The sequence below is a fragment of the Cynara cardunculus genome, assembly GCF_001531365.2.
Source record: "Cynara cardunculus var. scolymus isolate 2C chromosome LG 1, CcrdV1, whole genome shotgun sequence".
Taxonomy (NCBI): Eukaryota; Viridiplantae; Streptophyta; class Magnoliopsida; order Asterales; family Asteraceae; genus Cynara; species Cynara cardunculus.
Window position 1 is genome coordinate 2,154,773 of NC_037528.1, and position 17,376 is coordinate 2,172,148.

At 36.4% G+C, this 17,376-nt stretch overlaps 4 protein-coding genes across 4 annotated transcripts; all 4 read left to right on the forward strand.

Annotated features, from left to right (window-relative positions):
• The first annotated feature begins 390 nt into the window (after window positions 1–390).
• Window positions 391–5,725, forward strand: LOC112527506 (receptor-like protein EIX2). The gene is made up of 4 exons (XM_025138193.1): window positions 391–461; window positions 1,726–1,840; window positions 1,975–4,889; window positions 5,122–5,725. The coding sequence occupies exons 2-4, from the start codon at window positions 1,757–1,759 to the stop codon at window positions 5,156–5,158; spliced, it is 3,036 nt and encodes a 1,011-aa protein (XP_024993961.1). The 5' UTR covers window positions 391–461; window positions 1,726–1,756; the 3' UTR covers window positions 5,159–5,725.
• Window positions 5,726–6,052: 327 nt separating this feature from the next.
• Window positions 6,053–7,038, forward strand: LOC112527514 (light-harvesting complex-like protein 3 isotype 1, chloroplastic). The gene is made up of 2 exons (XM_025138201.1): window positions 6,053–6,277; window positions 6,424–7,038. Exons 1-2 carry the CDS (start codon window positions 6,115–6,117, stop codon window positions 6,678–6,680), a joined length of 420 nt encoding a protein of 139 aa, XP_024993969.1. The 5' UTR covers window positions 6,053–6,114; the 3' UTR covers window positions 6,681–7,038.
• Window positions 7,039–9,815: 2,777 nt separating this feature from the next.
• On the forward strand, window positions 9,816–12,767 carry LOC112519477 (receptor-like protein EIX2). The gene has a single exon (XM_025127627.1). It carries the CDS (start codon window positions 9,816–9,818, stop codon window positions 12,765–12,767), a length of 2,952 nt encoding a protein of 983 aa, XP_024983395.1.
• A 1,403-nt stretch (window positions 12,768–14,170) lies between these two features.
• Window positions 14,171–17,215, forward strand: LOC112519511 (receptor-like protein EIX2). The gene has a single exon (XM_025127671.1). It carries the CDS (start codon window positions 14,171–14,173, stop codon window positions 17,213–17,215), a length of 3,045 nt encoding a protein of 1,014 aa, XP_024983439.1.
• Window positions 17,216–17,376: the final 161 nt, after the last annotated feature.

Below are 17,376 nucleotides of genomic sequence, written 5' to 3' on the forward strand. Positions count from 1 at the left end.
AGCTATGATGCAAATGATTCGATTCATCATTGTGTTCCACGGCATCACCATGGTTTTGCTTAAAAGTTAGCCTATATAGGATGTCTGTGTTTGTCAGCTCAAACTTATTCAATACTCTAAACATGCAGGATTGCAACCGTTAGTTAGCCTCTGAAGAACACCAACACTAACACTGCCACTTTTCCCATATTGATACACTACCCTGTCCTATGTCCTGCTCCAAAAGGTAAGTAGTTAATGTATTTCATTTTTAAAAATTTGGAGGTCATACGTATCATCTATTTTTAACTTCTTCTCACAAGTTTTGATGGCTGAACAATTCCTTTCAGTTGCTTATTGTTATAAATTTGTAGTGGATGCTAGTAATATTTCCTTTTTTGGTTTCAACATGGCTTGGCTCCGGAAGATGACAATGTGCATGTTCATGCTCATGACTGGTTACGACAGGGTTGTAGTATCTGGTAAGCATCCATCTTATTCTCTCTTCAGTTACTTCTTATTTTGCCACCTTCATCTTCCTCTCAAGAGCTTTCTTTATCACCCAACACTCTGTGCCTTTTTTGATGGATTTTCTGTTCATATCCAAAGGGGGCCCATATGGTTTACCTGTGTCTTTTATGTTATTATGGTTTCCCATTGAATTTCTTGTGAGACGGATTGATATGAAGAAATGTTTGAATAAAGTCATGTTTATATTGTAGTTTAATCATCATCAAGTTTCTTAGAAACTTGCTACCTTTTTTAATCTCCATTTCATAATAAAAAATGGTAAAGTTTTTATACTTGTTCGCCGGTGGGGTCTTGAGTGTGAAGGCAAGTGGAAAAATTAGAAAGTTTGGAACAACTAATCTTGACTTTTTCTTCACTAATTTGTAGTTCACATTATCAATTTGATTATCAAATTCATCGATAGAATTGTAATTTTTCAACAATTTTGAAGACGGTGTGAAGAAATTTAAGGGTTTTTAAGATGCATCCGTTTTAATTTGATGAGTGCTTCCCTAAGTTAACAGAAAATGATTGCATCCTACTGGTAGTGTCATTACATATGGAATTAAATGTTGCAAGTTTGAATCCTTTTCACCTTATTTTAATTTTTTGGTGACAACAACAGAAAATAGAAGTAAAAAACCAGTTAGGCGTTGCAAAAAATCACTTGTATGCCATTTTTAAACAAAATGTAAATTTATAATTAATTTTTGTTTTATTGTATATTATGCAATTTATTTAGTACCTGCTGTAATATTTTTTTCTGGATCTATGTGTTCATGTTATGAAAAAGATGCAAATAGATCTCAAATGCATCTCTTAACCAGAATAGCGTAATAGATTTTCAAAGATTTGTGTGGACATCAATGAGCTTAATTATAATAAACTTATCAAATACGGCAATATTTGACCATATAAAATTTGAATCAAGAATAGACTTCGACTTGGCAAGTAAACGTCTGATGTTGATATGTGCATAGAATGCATTCTTCTGCTAGTGTAGGGTCTCCATTTAACAGGCTATACATTTCCTTCATATTTGAGATTTGAGTACACCGGTCAAAGTAAAAGTGATTACTACCCTTTTCATCATCAATCAATATGAGTGTTGGTTTTTCATTTTCTCATTTATCTTGCAGCTACTTTGGCTTACTTCTTATTCTGCTCTTGTTTCGTTTATGCTTATCTAATAATAATTTCCATGATCATGTATTATGCATGGTTGATGAGAGACAGGCACTTCTTGACTTCAAGCTTGGCCTCATTGATGAAGGAAATCGACTTGCTTCTTGGGTTGCTGAGGAGAAGGATTGTTGCACTTGGACTGGGATTGTTTGCGATAACGTTACTGGTCATGTTCATAGTATTCATCTTCCTACTAATTATTATGTTAATTCATATACTACCACAACCAAAGAATACAATGAAGCCTCAAAGCATAGGTTAAGTGGAGATCTAAGTCCTTCCCTGTTACATCTGAAGCAGATCAAGCATCTAGACTTGAGCGGCAATGATTTTGGAGGAATCCAAGTTCCTAGGTTTATAGGTTCTCTTGGAAACTTGGAATATCTTAATCTCTCAGGTTCTGGATTTGGTGGAGTTATCCCTGATCAATTAGGGAATCTGACGAAATTGCACATCCTCTGTCTTGGAAGTTTGCATGCATCTGAATTAACTAGCATGAGGAATATGCAATGGTTGTCAAATCTACCTTTTTTGCAACACCTGGATATGAGTGGCGTAAACCTCAACAAAGCAGTCGATTGGTTCCAGGTGATTAACACCCTCCCCTCTTTGGTCCAACTACATTTGTCTAATTGTCAACTCCCACACATATATCCCCATGTTCCTAGTCTTAATCTCACATCCCTTTCCTTGCTTGATCTTTCTAACAACGATTTTACCAACACTAGTATGCCACGATGGATATTCAGTATAACTGGGCTTGTTTCACTAGATTTAGGTTGGTGCTATTTTCATGGTCTAATTCCTAATAGTATTGATAGCTTCCGTAACTTGACTTCTCTCAAAATGCTTTGCATTCGTGGGAATGATTTCAGGAATTCTTCGTTGGTATTAGAAGGGTTGTCTAGTGTAGGTAGTAATCTCATTACATTAGACATGCATTCATGTCGTGTTCCAAGTTCAGTCCTTGATTCCCTTCACAACTTGACCTCTCTTCTTAGCCTTGACCTATCAGAAAATCAACTCACAGAGACAATACCTAAATCATTGAGTAACATTTGCAATTTGAGACATATTGATATGGGAGGTAACTATTTTCCAAATATTAGTTTGACAAGCCTTCTTGAAAATATTTTCGAGTGCAAATCACCAAGCTTGGAGTCTTTATTCCTCGAGAACTCGCAACTTTCTTGTCATCTACCAGATCAACTTGGACAACTGATGTATCTTGTGGACCTCCAACTTCGAAACAACCGTATTGCTGGTATAATTCCGGATTCAATAGGGCGACTATCATTTCTGAGGTCATTAGGTCTTGATGGTAATCTTATTTCTGGTCCAATTCCATACTCAGTTAGACGATTATCATCTTTGGAGTATTTAAATCTATCGGATAACCAATTGAATGGTAGCCTTCCGGATAGCCTTGGTCAACTTTCCAAGTTGAATACATTAGATCTTTCATATAACCAACTGAGTGGCAGTCTTCCTGATAGCCTTGGTCAACTTTCGAAGTTGAATTCTTTAGGTCTTTCGAATAACCAACTGAATGGCAGCCTTCTTGATAGCCTTGGTCAACTTTCGAAGTTGAATTTTTTAGATTTTTCTAGCAATTTGTTGACCGGTGTCGTTACAGAAGTTCACTTTGCAAAACTAGCCAGATTGGAAACCCTAGTAGGAAGTGGCAACAATATAACCGTAAGGTCACACATTGCAAACTGGATACCCTCTTTCCGGCTGCTGACTTTGTCTTTAAGTTCTTGGAATTTAGGGCCTCAATTTCCAGTATGGTTAACACTGCAGAGAGATCTAATATCTTTGGACCTAAGCAACACAAAAATTTCATCAACCATACCTGAGTCGTTTTGGAAATCATTACCCAATCTGCGATATCTAGATATGTCACAAAATCATATTCAAGGAATGTTGCTTGGTATCCCTCGGCCACTTCTTCTACTTGACTTGAGTTTTAACGAATTTGGCGGGCAACTACCCACGCTCTTGGATGGTTCGGAGATATCCTTCATGGATCTATCAAATAATTCTTTTGCAGGGTCATTACGTCATATATTGTGTCCCAACAGTCAGAAAAGTGTACGAGTTCTTAATCTGGCAGATAATAATCTATCAGGTGTAATCCCTGAGTGTTGGATGAGGTGGCCGGGACTATCGTTCTTAAGCTTGGAGAATAACAATCTGATTGGTAGGATTCCAAGAACTTTGGGATCTTTGTCGCGCCTACAATCATTGAACCTGTGCAACAACAAGCTCTCCGGAATATTACCTGTTTCTTTAAAGAACTTGATAAGCTTACAGATCCTTCAACTTGCTAGGAATGAACTTGTTGGGAGAATTCCGTCTTGGTTTGGGAAACAATTCTCAAGTTTGAGAATTCTCAACCTCCGAGCAAACCATTTTGACGGACATATAAATGATGGGCTATGTTATCTTAACAGTGTTCAGATCTTGGACGTTGCTGATAATAATCTATCAGGAAATATACCCCGATGCTTCAACTACTTCAGTGTCCTCTCCGGGAAACAAACTCCCTTAACTACAGAATTTGCCTATGCACGAGCTTATGGGACAACTCATGGCAGTGCTTCATTGGTGATAAAGGGACGAGAGGATACATATAGCAGTATTCTTGGACTCGTGATGCTATTGGACCTCTCGGGTAACAATTTTTCTGGGAGCATCCCAAGTGAGCTAATGTCTCTTCAAGCATTACAATCGTTGAATCTATCAAAAAATCAGTTGACAGGAAGGATCCCAAAGACTATTGGGGACTTGAAATCGCTTGTAGCATTTGATGCATCTCTTAATCGGCTTTCTGGGGAACTTCCTGTGAGCTTGTCAAGTTTGAGCTTCTTGAGTAGCTTCAATGTCTCTTACAACAATTTGACGGGAAGAATCCCTTCAAGCACACAATTTCAGACCTTCAATGAATCAAGCTTCTTGGGCAACAAACTTTGTGGAGATCAAGTCACCGAAAGTTGTGCAGTTGAAGTGCCTGATCATAGAGACGAAGAAGAAGAAGGAGATGATGATGGATCACATGGAGCGGATTGGGGATTGATCATTAGCATAGTGTCGGGATTTATTGCTGGTTTCTGGGTTGTGTTTGCTCCGTTGATAGTCAGCACCACGTGGAGGGTCACATACTTCCGTTTCTTGAGAGATTGGAGGTTTATGTTTTCTGATGCAATCCGTAGGTACTTAATTATGTGACATTTTTCACGAGTCATGTAGAATGCAAAAATGTTGTGATATGTTGAGTTTTAGTTTGAAGAAATAGCAGCTATTTTTATAAAATAATGAAATTTACAAGTTTGGACCTTCCTGATCATAGCTTATATATTCCTATGTTTGGTATTCTTGAATTCGTAAGAAAACTTGATAAAAGATTGGCAACATGTAACTTGATTTTGATTGGTTTGGTTTTAGTCGGAACATGAACAAGACCGTCCCTACTTTTAAGTAGATGTCAGATTTGTATACATCATGAAATTAACCAACATTATGTTGGTTGATGACTGCTAGAGGAAACTCTCGTGAAAATATCAAGGTATGTGTCTCCTTCTAATTAATATCATAACAGTTCTCTGAATTCTTTAGAATTCAAATCAGATGGTTTCCTGTTGTGCTTGAAAGGAAAGAAAATACGTCTGCTCCTTTTCTTCAAAAGTTGGGCCATAATGGGGATTTATTAGCTAAATATGGTTCCGTATTTGGTTAAAAAGTACCTTAACCGGACCTTGGGTTTCTTGTCAAGACCGGACCACACCCTCCTTCAGAACCAAGAAAAACACTACATTTGTAGCTCTTAATGGTGAAGCCCAAATGGCTGTAAACACACTCGAAGAACAAAATCACAGCAACAATGCTGTCACAATTGGTGATGGAGCAGAAACTTCTAGTGTCAAATTTGCTGATGAGCGATGGAATATGGGGCTTGGGATCTGAGTATGTTTGTGAAATCTGGAAAAATGGATTGGATGCTCTGATTGTTGCTGGTGAATAATTATCATCCATATTGTTTATGCCAACACACACACACACATGTAGGGGTAGGTTCAAACAAGAAGCTAAACATTTTGCAAGAAGGCAAGAAGTCCCAATATCATATATGATTACACACATGGTACACAAGCTTAATCATATATGATTAAGAGTCTATATGATTAAGAGTCTATGTGTTGTCAATGCAACATGTGTTTAATCATATATGATTAAACACACCCAAAGAAGTGTAATTATATATGATATTGAGACTTCTCGCCTTCTCGCAAAATGTTTAACTTCTCGCATATCCTCTCTCTCTCTCTCTCTCTATATATATATATATATATATATATATATGTATATTTGAATTTAGTTTCGCAATGAATCAAATGTGGACCTTTTATTTATTTAAACCAGGGTAGTAAATTATACATTATGCTTGAATATGTTGGTTTTGCAGAAGCAAGGAGGAGAAAGTTTCTTGAATTGTATCCAAAAGAAGCAACAAATCAAGATTCTGTGCTGTCTAGAAGCTCCATTATACCCCGGTGGGCTTGGGTTACACGTTCTCACCTTCCTGAGGCTGAGTTGCTCAATGGTTAGTTCTCATTACATCCTCTAATTCATACTTGTACCTTGTGCATACGTAGTTGTACAACTAGTTATTCATAAGTGAATTGCTTGTGTCTCAGTTTCTAGTTTTAGATCAGTCAATTTTGATCTAATTATTTTATGATGGTGTTGGTCGAGCGGCAATGATTGGGTTCTTTATGGCTTATCTTGTGGATGTTTTGACTAGGCTTGATGTTGTAGGGCAAAGTGGTAATTTCATATGYAAGATTGGMTTGTTTGCWACAGTYATGGGTGTWGTCYTTTTTMGGCAAACCAATTCTCTACAGGATCTCAAGAATCTAGCAGATGAGGCCACATTTTATGATAAACAGTGGCAAGCTTCATGGCAAGATCAAGATTCAAGTGGTGGCACATCGGGAAAAAAGTGAAACCTCTGTATTATCGATTAACAGAACTGCTTGTCTGCATTTCCAATCATAAACTTAAGTTACATGTACGGAACTAGTTAGTCTTGGACCAACATATGAATGTACCCTGATTTTTTTTGTACTTCTATTCTTGCTTGATCAAGAAACCACAAATTTTCAGATGATCATGTTGCTATATCTATAAAACCAGTTGTTGATGATTAAGATAAAGATTTCATGAGGCATGGTGGAGAAGATGTTTGCAAGGTTGTGGACATTATTGGATGTTCCAGGACCATGTTGAATACTTGAGGCAAAAAAAGGAACAGCATCTTACATGTAAGAGTCGCCATCCTCACTTGCCTTACTAGGTAAGAGACTCTTACCCTGTAAATGCTAATCAGCTAAGAATCACCCCCTCACTTACTGGGTAAGATTGTCGGTTGCCTCTTACCGGATAAGATTCGCGGTCCTTACCTTGCCCGGGTAAGCGTTTGGTAACCAGCCCACAAGTGTGAGTTTTGGCTTTTTCCGGGGGTTCCGTCCCTCTTTTTAAGAAGAAAAACAGTGAGTTTCGGCTTGAGTGGTGAAATGCACCTTTATAGACCTCCCTTATACCCTCATTCCTGATCTACTAAATTATTTTACTTTTTGCTGTTCAATACTCTATTGCTCTCTCTCTCTATATTCTTTTTTTGTTTATTTTTATTCTAACCAAATTTTTTGATTGTTTTTTTATTACTGATTTGGAGTGGTTCCATTCTTGTTAAATTTATGCATTCAGCCATCCTTGCAGGTAGACAGAGGGAGTATAGTTGGTGTATATCTATTTCAATCATAATGACTGGTAATAAGAACTGTATATACAAAGAGATGCACGTCAACTAAACATATGGGTATTTAAGAAATCTGTGCATCTCTACTACTATGAAATTTTGCTAATTTCAGTTTGCTTTAACAATGTGTTATTTCAACGGTCTTCTGAGTACACTTCTGAATGTTTCATAAACTATTTGCCAAATCATAGGTTGTCCATGAGCATGCTCGGCTTCGTGTTCTGTATTCATCTCATCATTGTTGGATGATTTTTCATTTCTTTTGTTATCTGCTATTTAAACTTTTGAACAGCATCTAATCAACCAGATAGTTGCATTTCTTCCAAACTGTTCTTCCCATAGCAGTGGCTTCAACACTATCAGTGGTGAGTTTCTGTTAGTCATTGGTTTTCTAGTGAATGCATCTATATGAAGAGATGGTTTCTTAACCATATGCTTTCACATATCTCATGAGCCAGGACAAGGAATTCTGCTTTTGAACTACTACAGGCTACAACTTATTGCTTCTTTCTTTGCCATGTGACAAGACCCCCAAACATACATGGATCTTCCATTCATAGTACTGCCAGTGCCAACCCAATATTTAGAGGTAAAAACTTATCCTTTTCATGTTGTGATTTTCAAGTATCTAAATAAACTTAGCCCACATTTTAATTGTAGCAACTTGCATGATTTCTACAAGTGAAAAGGCCTTACCCTTGACATAATATGGTTGTTGGATATCGAGTCGATTTTTTGTCAACTATGTATCTTGTTAGACTGAACCCAGTTGGACCTGTATGGACCTAAATCCGACGGTCGGAACTGGTCTTAATTGGGACCATGCTTTAAGAGAACGAGGCTTAACTTTAACACAACTGCATAGGAATTGGACCCAGCCCGGATGAGCCCTTTGTCTTTGTGCATGTGGACCATGCATTGACAACTTGACAAAGAGACAAATATATGGTTTATATGTGAAACTCCAAAACATCGGCTTTGGAAACCAGTCCAAGGTTTATTTTATCAACTTTCTAGAGGTAGATAAAATATAGATGTTGGGAATCTTGGTCGTTTCTTTTTACTTTAATAGATTCTCTAAAACTTTCTTTAAAATAAAAAAAAAGTAGGAGACAACGTGAAATTTTATAAATTCAGAGAATCCTTCAAACATGATTACCATGGTAGAGAAATATTTTTTTTATTATATTCCTACCATTAAGAACTTTAAAATTAAATGTTTAGGGGAGATAGATATTATTTTATTAAACGTATGAAATATTTTAATAATATAATCAATATTGTAATATCCAGAATAGAAGATCTCTTGGAGTTAAAACCACCGTAATTTTTTTTAAAAGATTTTGAAGAATTTGTAGGAAATGCTATAATTCACTTTTATATTCACTTTATAAAAGAATATGCACTGTCGCATTATTGGCTTTTTACACATCATTGAAAACTAGTTGTGTATCCGTGCAATACGGCGGGAGCCGTGAATTTTAACGATTTTGAAGTTTCACTAGTTTTATTAGAAAAGATTTAACGATGATATAAGTTACACTTGGTCTTTACATATTAATACAATTTGAATAAATAAGAGTTATGGTTCCAATATATTTAAAATCCAACATATTTAAACGACTCCATACATGTGTTCGATTTACACCAAGAGCAAAGAATCAAGAGATCGAGAGCGAGACCGAGAGTTCTAGAGCAATTGAATGAAAGATGAATGAGAGAACTTTTAATAACTCATGGTGAATATCAGTAGATGGGGAGAAGACATAGAGGTATGAGAGGGTGAATGCATGAATGAAAGGTGTCAAAAGTATATTGAAAACATAAAAAAGATAATATAATAATATGCATTGGTAACTTGTACTATATGTTATTTTAATTGTAGATAAAGAGATTTTAAGACTAATTATAAAAAATAGTAGTACTTAATGCATTATGAATTGTTTTTAAGACTTTATACATAAATATATAAAACTTTATGCATTATAAATTGTTTTTAAAACTTTTAATAAATTTGATTTATAAAGTAGAATACAGATAAACAAATCATCAATTGTAAAAGTTTCTATTCGTATACAGTAGGGTTCTTTTTGTCTCTCACGAAAAACGATGATTTGCTTTCATACAGCAAACCAGATATGGTGTGCTAAACCCATAACCTGCAATCACGTGAAGGGAAGGCAACTTGGTTATTCTGTGTACTGTAAAAGTGTAAATTTAGCCGACAATTTTTCAAAAATCAAAGCTGGTGTTCCAGCATCCAATCTTCAGAACAAAAAGTCCATCTTCTTTCAGAATACAGATTCTTGATTATCAAAAGATGAATTCCCTCATTTTGTCTTTCTCATACCTTTGGGTACTTACAATCTTTATACTGTTTCATCGTTCTTTGTCTGATGAAGACTCTAGTAACGTTTCATGCATTGGATACGAGAAAACTGCTCTACTGGAGTTCAAGAACGACCTAAATGATGGTGGGAACCGGCTCTTTTCCTGGAACAGCAGCAATGAAGATTGCTGTAAATGGTATGGAATCACCTGCAACAATGAAACTGGTCATGTCATCCAGATCCGCCTACGTGGGCCTGATCATACGGATAGCTTTAAAGACCAAGAAGCATCGATACAGAGGTTTGGAGGGAAACTCAACCCTTCTTTACGTAATTTGACTTCACTCGACTACTTAGACTTGAGCTGCAATGATTTTGAAGGGATCTCGATTCCTACCTTCATTGGGTCTCTCCAAAACTTGACTTATCTGAATCTTTCTGAGTCAAGATTTTCCGGGGAGATCCCGAGTCAACTCGGGAATCTCTCCGAGTTACGCATGCTCAGTGTCGGGAATGTTTATAATGGTGATCAGTATGAGCAAACAGTGAAGAGTTTGCAGTGGTTATCGGGTCTTTCTTCTTTGCTCCACCTTGACATGAGTGGGGTTCAACTTGGCAAAGTGTTTGATTGGCGAAAGGTGATTCAAACCCTTCTCCCTTCTTCTCTTGTAGAACTGCATTACTCGTCTTGTGGACTTCCTCCTATCACACCTACTTTATCCATAGTTAATCTTAGTTCGCTTTCAGTCCTTGATCTTTCCTATAACAATTTCAGTACCAACTCGATACCTAATTGGATATCTAGTTTACAGAGTTTAGTTTCCTTAAACCTTGCTAACTGCGATTTCAATGGTCCAATTCCTGGTGCTCTTATGAACATGGCTTCCCTTATTACCCTTGATTTGTCAAATAATCAACTCACGAGTGTTCAAACTATTCTTAGTTCGGTTCCAGGAAACATCTGTAACTTGAGGGAAATCAATCTTTCTTGGAACAAATTTCACGGTAAAAGTCTATCGGAGGTCCTTACAAGTTTGTTTAATTGCGAGTCATCTAAACTCGAGTCTTTAAAGTTCGCATCAAGTGGGCTTTCTGGTTATTTACCACCACAACTCGGAAATATGACAAACTTGGTTCTTATTGATCTTAACAACAATTCAATTTCTGGGTCGATCYCCGATTCCCTAGGAAATTTATTATCCTTACAAACTCTAGAAATCGAGTCTAATTCATTATCAGGCCCGCTACCTGACTCGATAGGAAGATTGTCATCSTTGCTAWCWATGTATCTTCCTRACAATTTKATATCCGGCCCACTCCCAGATTCTTTAGGAAGATTATTGTCTTTGGAGCTGTTRGATATTTCGRRTAATGAAATCAATGGAACTCTTCCCCAAAGTSTTGGCCAACTWACGAAGCTGATKAMCCTAARCRTTSGGAACAATTTGTTAACAGGTGTTGTSACTGAAGATCATTTTKCTAAKCTCACCARTTTAGCCACTTTACGAGCAGATGCAAACATGTTAAGACTCGAGATATYRGCTRATAACTGGGAACCACCWTTCCAACTCCRARGRTTGAGCTTRAATTCTTGGAGTTTAGGTCCAAAGTTCCCTTCATGGCTTCAAAACCAAAAAAATCTGTTCATCTTGTATCTAGCCAGCACAGGGATTTCAGATAACATTCCAAGTTGGTTTTGGACTACGTTTCTGGATTTGCAGTATCTGAATCTCTCYGATAATGATTTCTCRTCAGTGTCTCTGAGCGAATACTTTTGTTCTAAARCAGATGCAGAACAKMAACAGGTTAAATATGTGAATCTGGGTAATACTAGTCTKTCAGGTGTTCTTCCTGATTGCTGGGCAACCTGGGGATTCTTGAATATCTTGAACTTGCAGAACAATAATCTCACTGGTGAAATTCCAAGATCTTTGGCAAATTTRTCCAAGTTAGAATCATTAAACATGCGCAATAACAAGCTSTMTGGAGAATTACCTATGAATCTAATGAATTCACAGAGGTTACTGATTATTGACCTTTCTGAAAACGAATTCATTGGAGGCATACCAATACCGATAGGTGGAGAAGCTACCAGATTGAGGGTTCTCAGCCTTCATTCAAACAAATTGAAAGGCAAGATCCCAAGGGAAATCTGCAGACTTGATTCTATCCAGATTCTGATCCTTGCTAATAACAATCTTTCAGGGGAAGTACCAAACTGCTTCCACAATTTTAGTCTCATGACAGGAAAAGCGAATCCAAATCAAATCATCTCGCTAGCCGGAGATGAATTTATGGGCAGTGCTTGGTTGGTGATGAAGGGGAGGGTGAATGGGTATAGCAGCATTCTTGGTCTACTGACATTTTTGGACCTTGCAGGGAACAATCTATCTGGGGTTATTCCAAGTGAGATTACGAGGCTGGTGGAGTTGAGATATTTGAATATTTCCGGTAATCGGTTAACAGGGAGGATCCCTGAGAAGATTGGTGACATGAAGTTGTTAGAATCTCTTGATTTGTCAATGAATCAACTTGACGGGATGGTTCCTTCGAGCATGTCAAGATTGAGTTATTTGAATTTGTTGAATTTGTCGTACAACAATTTGACAGGAAGGATTCCATCGAGCACTCAGCTTCATAGCCTTTCAGAGTCGAGCTTTGTTGGCAACAAGCTGTGTGGAGCTCCGGTTAGCGTAAAGTGCGAAAGGCGAGGTGGAAGGGCTGGTGACACCGGTGAAGTAGGTGGAAGTGGTGGAACAGATTGGGGACTTATTATAAGCATAGTGGTTGGATTCGTGGTGGGGTTTTGGGTTGTAGTGGCTCCATTGATAGGTAGCAAGGCATGGAGGGTATCATTTTTTGAATCTGTGTATGGTATTTGGTACAAGTTTTGTGACTGCATCTCCAACTACACCGCTTCCAACAACAGGTTTCATAGATAACAAAAAATGTTGGTTCTTCAAAATTTCTGCAAATACATTTTTGAGGACGTTTTCCTCTGTCGTCATTTCCTAGTATTAGAATTGTCGTTTCCTGAATTTATCTGAATTATATTAGTATTATTATCCAATTTTCAATAAACCAAAAGGACGAAAAAGGTAATTTGTTGTATTATGAAGTAGATATAAAAGTTGAAGTTCCTAATAGGTTCGTTTGGACATCATCTAGTAAGCTTTTAAAAATCATTTTTTATGCATAAAATAATGTTTATTAATGCATGTTACTTAAAACTCAAGATTACAAGTAGATTGTTCGTAAGTACAACTTATTAATGCTTTATATCTGAATTCGTGTAAATAACTGCATAATCAAATACATATTAAACATCTCATTTTAAATATAAAAAATCTAGAATATAATTAGAATAATAATTGAATTCTAACAGAATACTTAATTATTATCTTTATAGAAATTAAACCAAAAATAAATTATTTCRTTATTAAACTTTAATTAAATTAAAATAAAAAAATAAATTACATAGAAAATAAGAATTTTTAAATAGTTGATTTGATATTAACATTGATATATATATTTTTTAAATTTTTATGATATTTTCAAATTTATATTTTATTCTAAAATAAAATCATTACTGTATTTTTAAAAACACATAAAATTGTATTATAACATAACAGAAACAAAATATAAAATATAACATTAAAATCAAAATATATCTCGTTGTAATGTCTGAATAGTCTTTTAATAAAATAAAATCGTGATTAGAAAATAGTTAAATAGAATTTTGTATGGAAGTCATTAGGGGTGCTCAAAAACCCGATGAACTCGACCAACCCAACCCGAATTTAAAAAAAGAAAACCAACCCGAGGTAACCCGATGCATGATCGATAAGAAGAAGTTTCACGTGGATGTTTGTCTCACACTATATAAACATAAACATATGTGAAACAATAGTTTAAATTATAGTCATATTTTTATGTCGATGTAAAAATGTGGTTCTGATTTGATAATCATCTCCTCTGTCTCTATACACATATATAATATTTAATAAATTGTCATATTACCGGTTTCCTTCATTTTGGACAAGCCATCAATATAGACTTTGACTTGGGCACTAAATGTCTGATGTTGATTGATTTTACATGATTCATTATATATTCTACAAATTGATGTTCATCTTAAAACAAGGTCTCTTAATTAAGAACCGTCTTTATATAAAACCCTAACACTAGTACTAGTGATTGTTATACTCCAAATCCTCAAATTCAGTCAACCAATATGAGTTTTCATTTCTCTTCCTCCTATTTTCACTTGCTTCTTCTTGTACTCTTGTTTCGTTTCTGCTTATCTAATATTAATAATGATAACATCCATGATCATGTATTATGCATGGATGATGAGAGACAAGCACTTCTTGACTTCAAGCACGCCCTCATAGATGAAGCCAATCGACATGCTTCTTGGGTTCCTGATATGAAGGATTGTTGCACTTGGACTGGGATTGTTTGTGATAATATTACCGGTCATGTTCATAGCATTCATCTTCCTGCTAATGAATACTCAAAACAATGGTTAAGTGGACATCTGAGTCCATCCTTGTTGAATCTGAAGCAAATCAGGCATCTAGACTTGAGCGGCAATTATTTTGGAGGAATCCAAGTTCCAAGCTTTATGGGTTCTCTTGGAAACTTGAGATATCTTAACCTCTCACGTTCTGGATTTGGTGGACCTATCCCTCCTCAATTGGGGAATCTAACGGAATTGCGCATCCTCTGTCTTCCAAGTTTTTATGCTTATGATACCAATGAAAATGAATATACTAGCATGATGTGGTTGTCAAGTCTCCGTTTGTTGCATCACCTGGATATGAGTCACGTAGATCTTAGCAAAGCAATTGATTGGTTTCAGGTGATTAACACCCTTCCTTCTTTGGTCGAACTACATTTGTATGATTGCCAACTCTCGCATATATATCCCCATGTTCCTAGTCTTAATCTCACGTTCCTTTCTGTGCTTGATCTTTCTTATAACTATTTTACTAACAATTTTGTGCCACGATGGATATTCAGTCTAACAGCTCTTGTTTCACTGGATTTAGCCGGGTGTGATTTTCATGGTCTGATTCCTGGTAGTTTCGATGGCTTCCATAACATGACTTCTCTTGAGTTGCTTCGTGTCCCTAGGAACAATTTCATGAGTTCCTCATTAGTATTAGAAGTGTTGTCTAGCATAGGTGGTAATCTCATTTTGTTAGATATTAGTTCTTGTGGTGTTTCGAGTTCAGTTCTTGATTTTCTTCACAATTTGACATCACTCCATAGTCTTGACATGTCAGGAAATCAACTTACCGAGGCAATACCCAAATCATTGGGTAACCTTTGCAGTTTGAAACATATTGATTTGGGAGGTAACTATTTTCCAAATATTAGTTTAACAAGCCTTCTTGAAAGTCTTTTCCAGTGCAAGTCCCCAAGCTTGGAATCATTATCCCTAGAGTCCACGGGACTTTCTTGTCACCTACCTGATCAACTTGGACAACTGATATATTTGGTGCACTTCCAACTTGGAAACAACAGTATTGTTGGTGGTATTCCTGATTCAATAGGAAGACTATCTTTTTTGAGGTCATTAGATCTTCATAAGAATCTTATTCTAGGTCCAATTCCATACTCAATTGGACAATTATCATCACTGGAGTTTTTAGATCTAGCATATAACCAACTGAATGGTAGCCTTCCTGATAGCCTTGGTCAACTTTCCAAGTTGAATATTCTACATCTTTCTTCCAATTTGTTTACAGGTATCGTGACAGAAGCCCATTTTGCCAAACTAACCAGATTGGAAATCCTAAATGGAGAAGGCAACAATTTAATCCTAAGATCATGCATTTCAAACTGGATTCCCTCTTTCCATCTATGGGGTTTGTCTTTAAGTTCTTGGGATTTAGGACCTCAATTTCCATTATGGTTGCAACTGCACACAAATCTAATAGTTTTGGAGATGAGCAACACAAGAATTTCAACAACCATTCCTGAGTCGTTTTGGAAATCATTACCTGATCTACAATATCTAGATTTGTCACAAAATCATATTCAAGGAATGTTGTTTGGTATCCATGCACCACTTGTCTTTCTCAACTTGAGTTCTAACAAGTTTGGCGGAGAATTACCTAAGCTCTTGAATAGTTCGTGGATAGCCGTCTTAGATCTATCATATAACTCTTTTTCAGGGTCATTATATCACATGTTGTGTACCAATAGTGAGAAAAGGCAACAACTAGGAGTTCTTAATATGGGAAATAATAATCTATCAGGTGTAATTCCCAAGTGTTGGGCGAGATGGTTGGATTTGTCGTTCATAAATTTGGAGAATAACAAGCTGTTTGGTAGGATTCCACAAACTCTGGGTACTTTATCTTCCCTAAAATCATTGAACCTGTGTAACAACAACTTATCTGGAAGATTACCTCTTTCTTTAAAGAAGTTGAGGAACATGGAGATCTTTCAACTTGCTGGAAATGAACTTGACGGGAGAGTTCCAACATGGCTTGGGAGAGAATTCTCAAACTTGAGAATTCTCAACCTACGATCAAACAATTTTGACGGGCATATAATTGATGAGCTATGTTATCTCACCATTATTCAGATCTTGGACCTTGCAGATAATAATCTATCAGGAAATATACCTAAATGCTTCGACAACTTCAGTGTCCTCTCTGGGAATGGAACTTCCTCAACTAAGAAACTTATCTATGGAACACCTATAGGGGGAAGTGTGGCCAATGCTTCCTTGGTGATAAAGGGACGAGAGGACACATATAGCAACTTTCTTGGATTGGTGATGATATTGGACCTTTCAAGTAACAAATTTTCTGGGAGCATCCCACGTGAGCTAATGTCTCTTCGAGCTTTACAGTCGTTAAATCTATCAAGAAATCAGTTGACAGGAAGGATCCCTGAGAATATCGGGGACTTGAAGTTACTTGCATCATTTGATGTATCTCTTAATCAACTTTCTGTGGAACTTCCTGTGAGCTTGTCAAGTTTGAGCTTCTTGAGTAGCTTCAATGTCTCCTACAACAATTTGACAGGAAGAATCCCATCAAGCACACAACTTCAAAGCTTCAATGAGTCCGACTTCTTGAGCAACGAACTTTGTGGAGATCCAATCACCAAAAGTTGTGTAGTTGAAGTACCTGTACCTGCTGCTGGTAGAGACCAAGACGAAGAAGAAAACGATGGAGCACATGGAGTGGATTGGGGATTGATCATTAGTATAGTGATTGGATTCATTGCTGGTTTTTGGATTGTGTTGGCTCCATTGATAGTGAGCAGCGCATGGAGGATCACATATTTTCGATTCTTGAGTGATGTGAGGTTTATGTTTTATGATGCAATTAGTACCTACTTTCGTTACATGTTTCATAAGTATTGATGAAGAAATATTAAAACTACTATGATAATAAATTTACAAGTTTGGACCTTCATGGCGACAAACTTTCTTAAATTATTTATACAAAATGTTTTTAAAATACTAGAAGAGTACTCGTACAATGCATCGAAACACATTTTCATTTCAATGTTTCGTTTTATTTT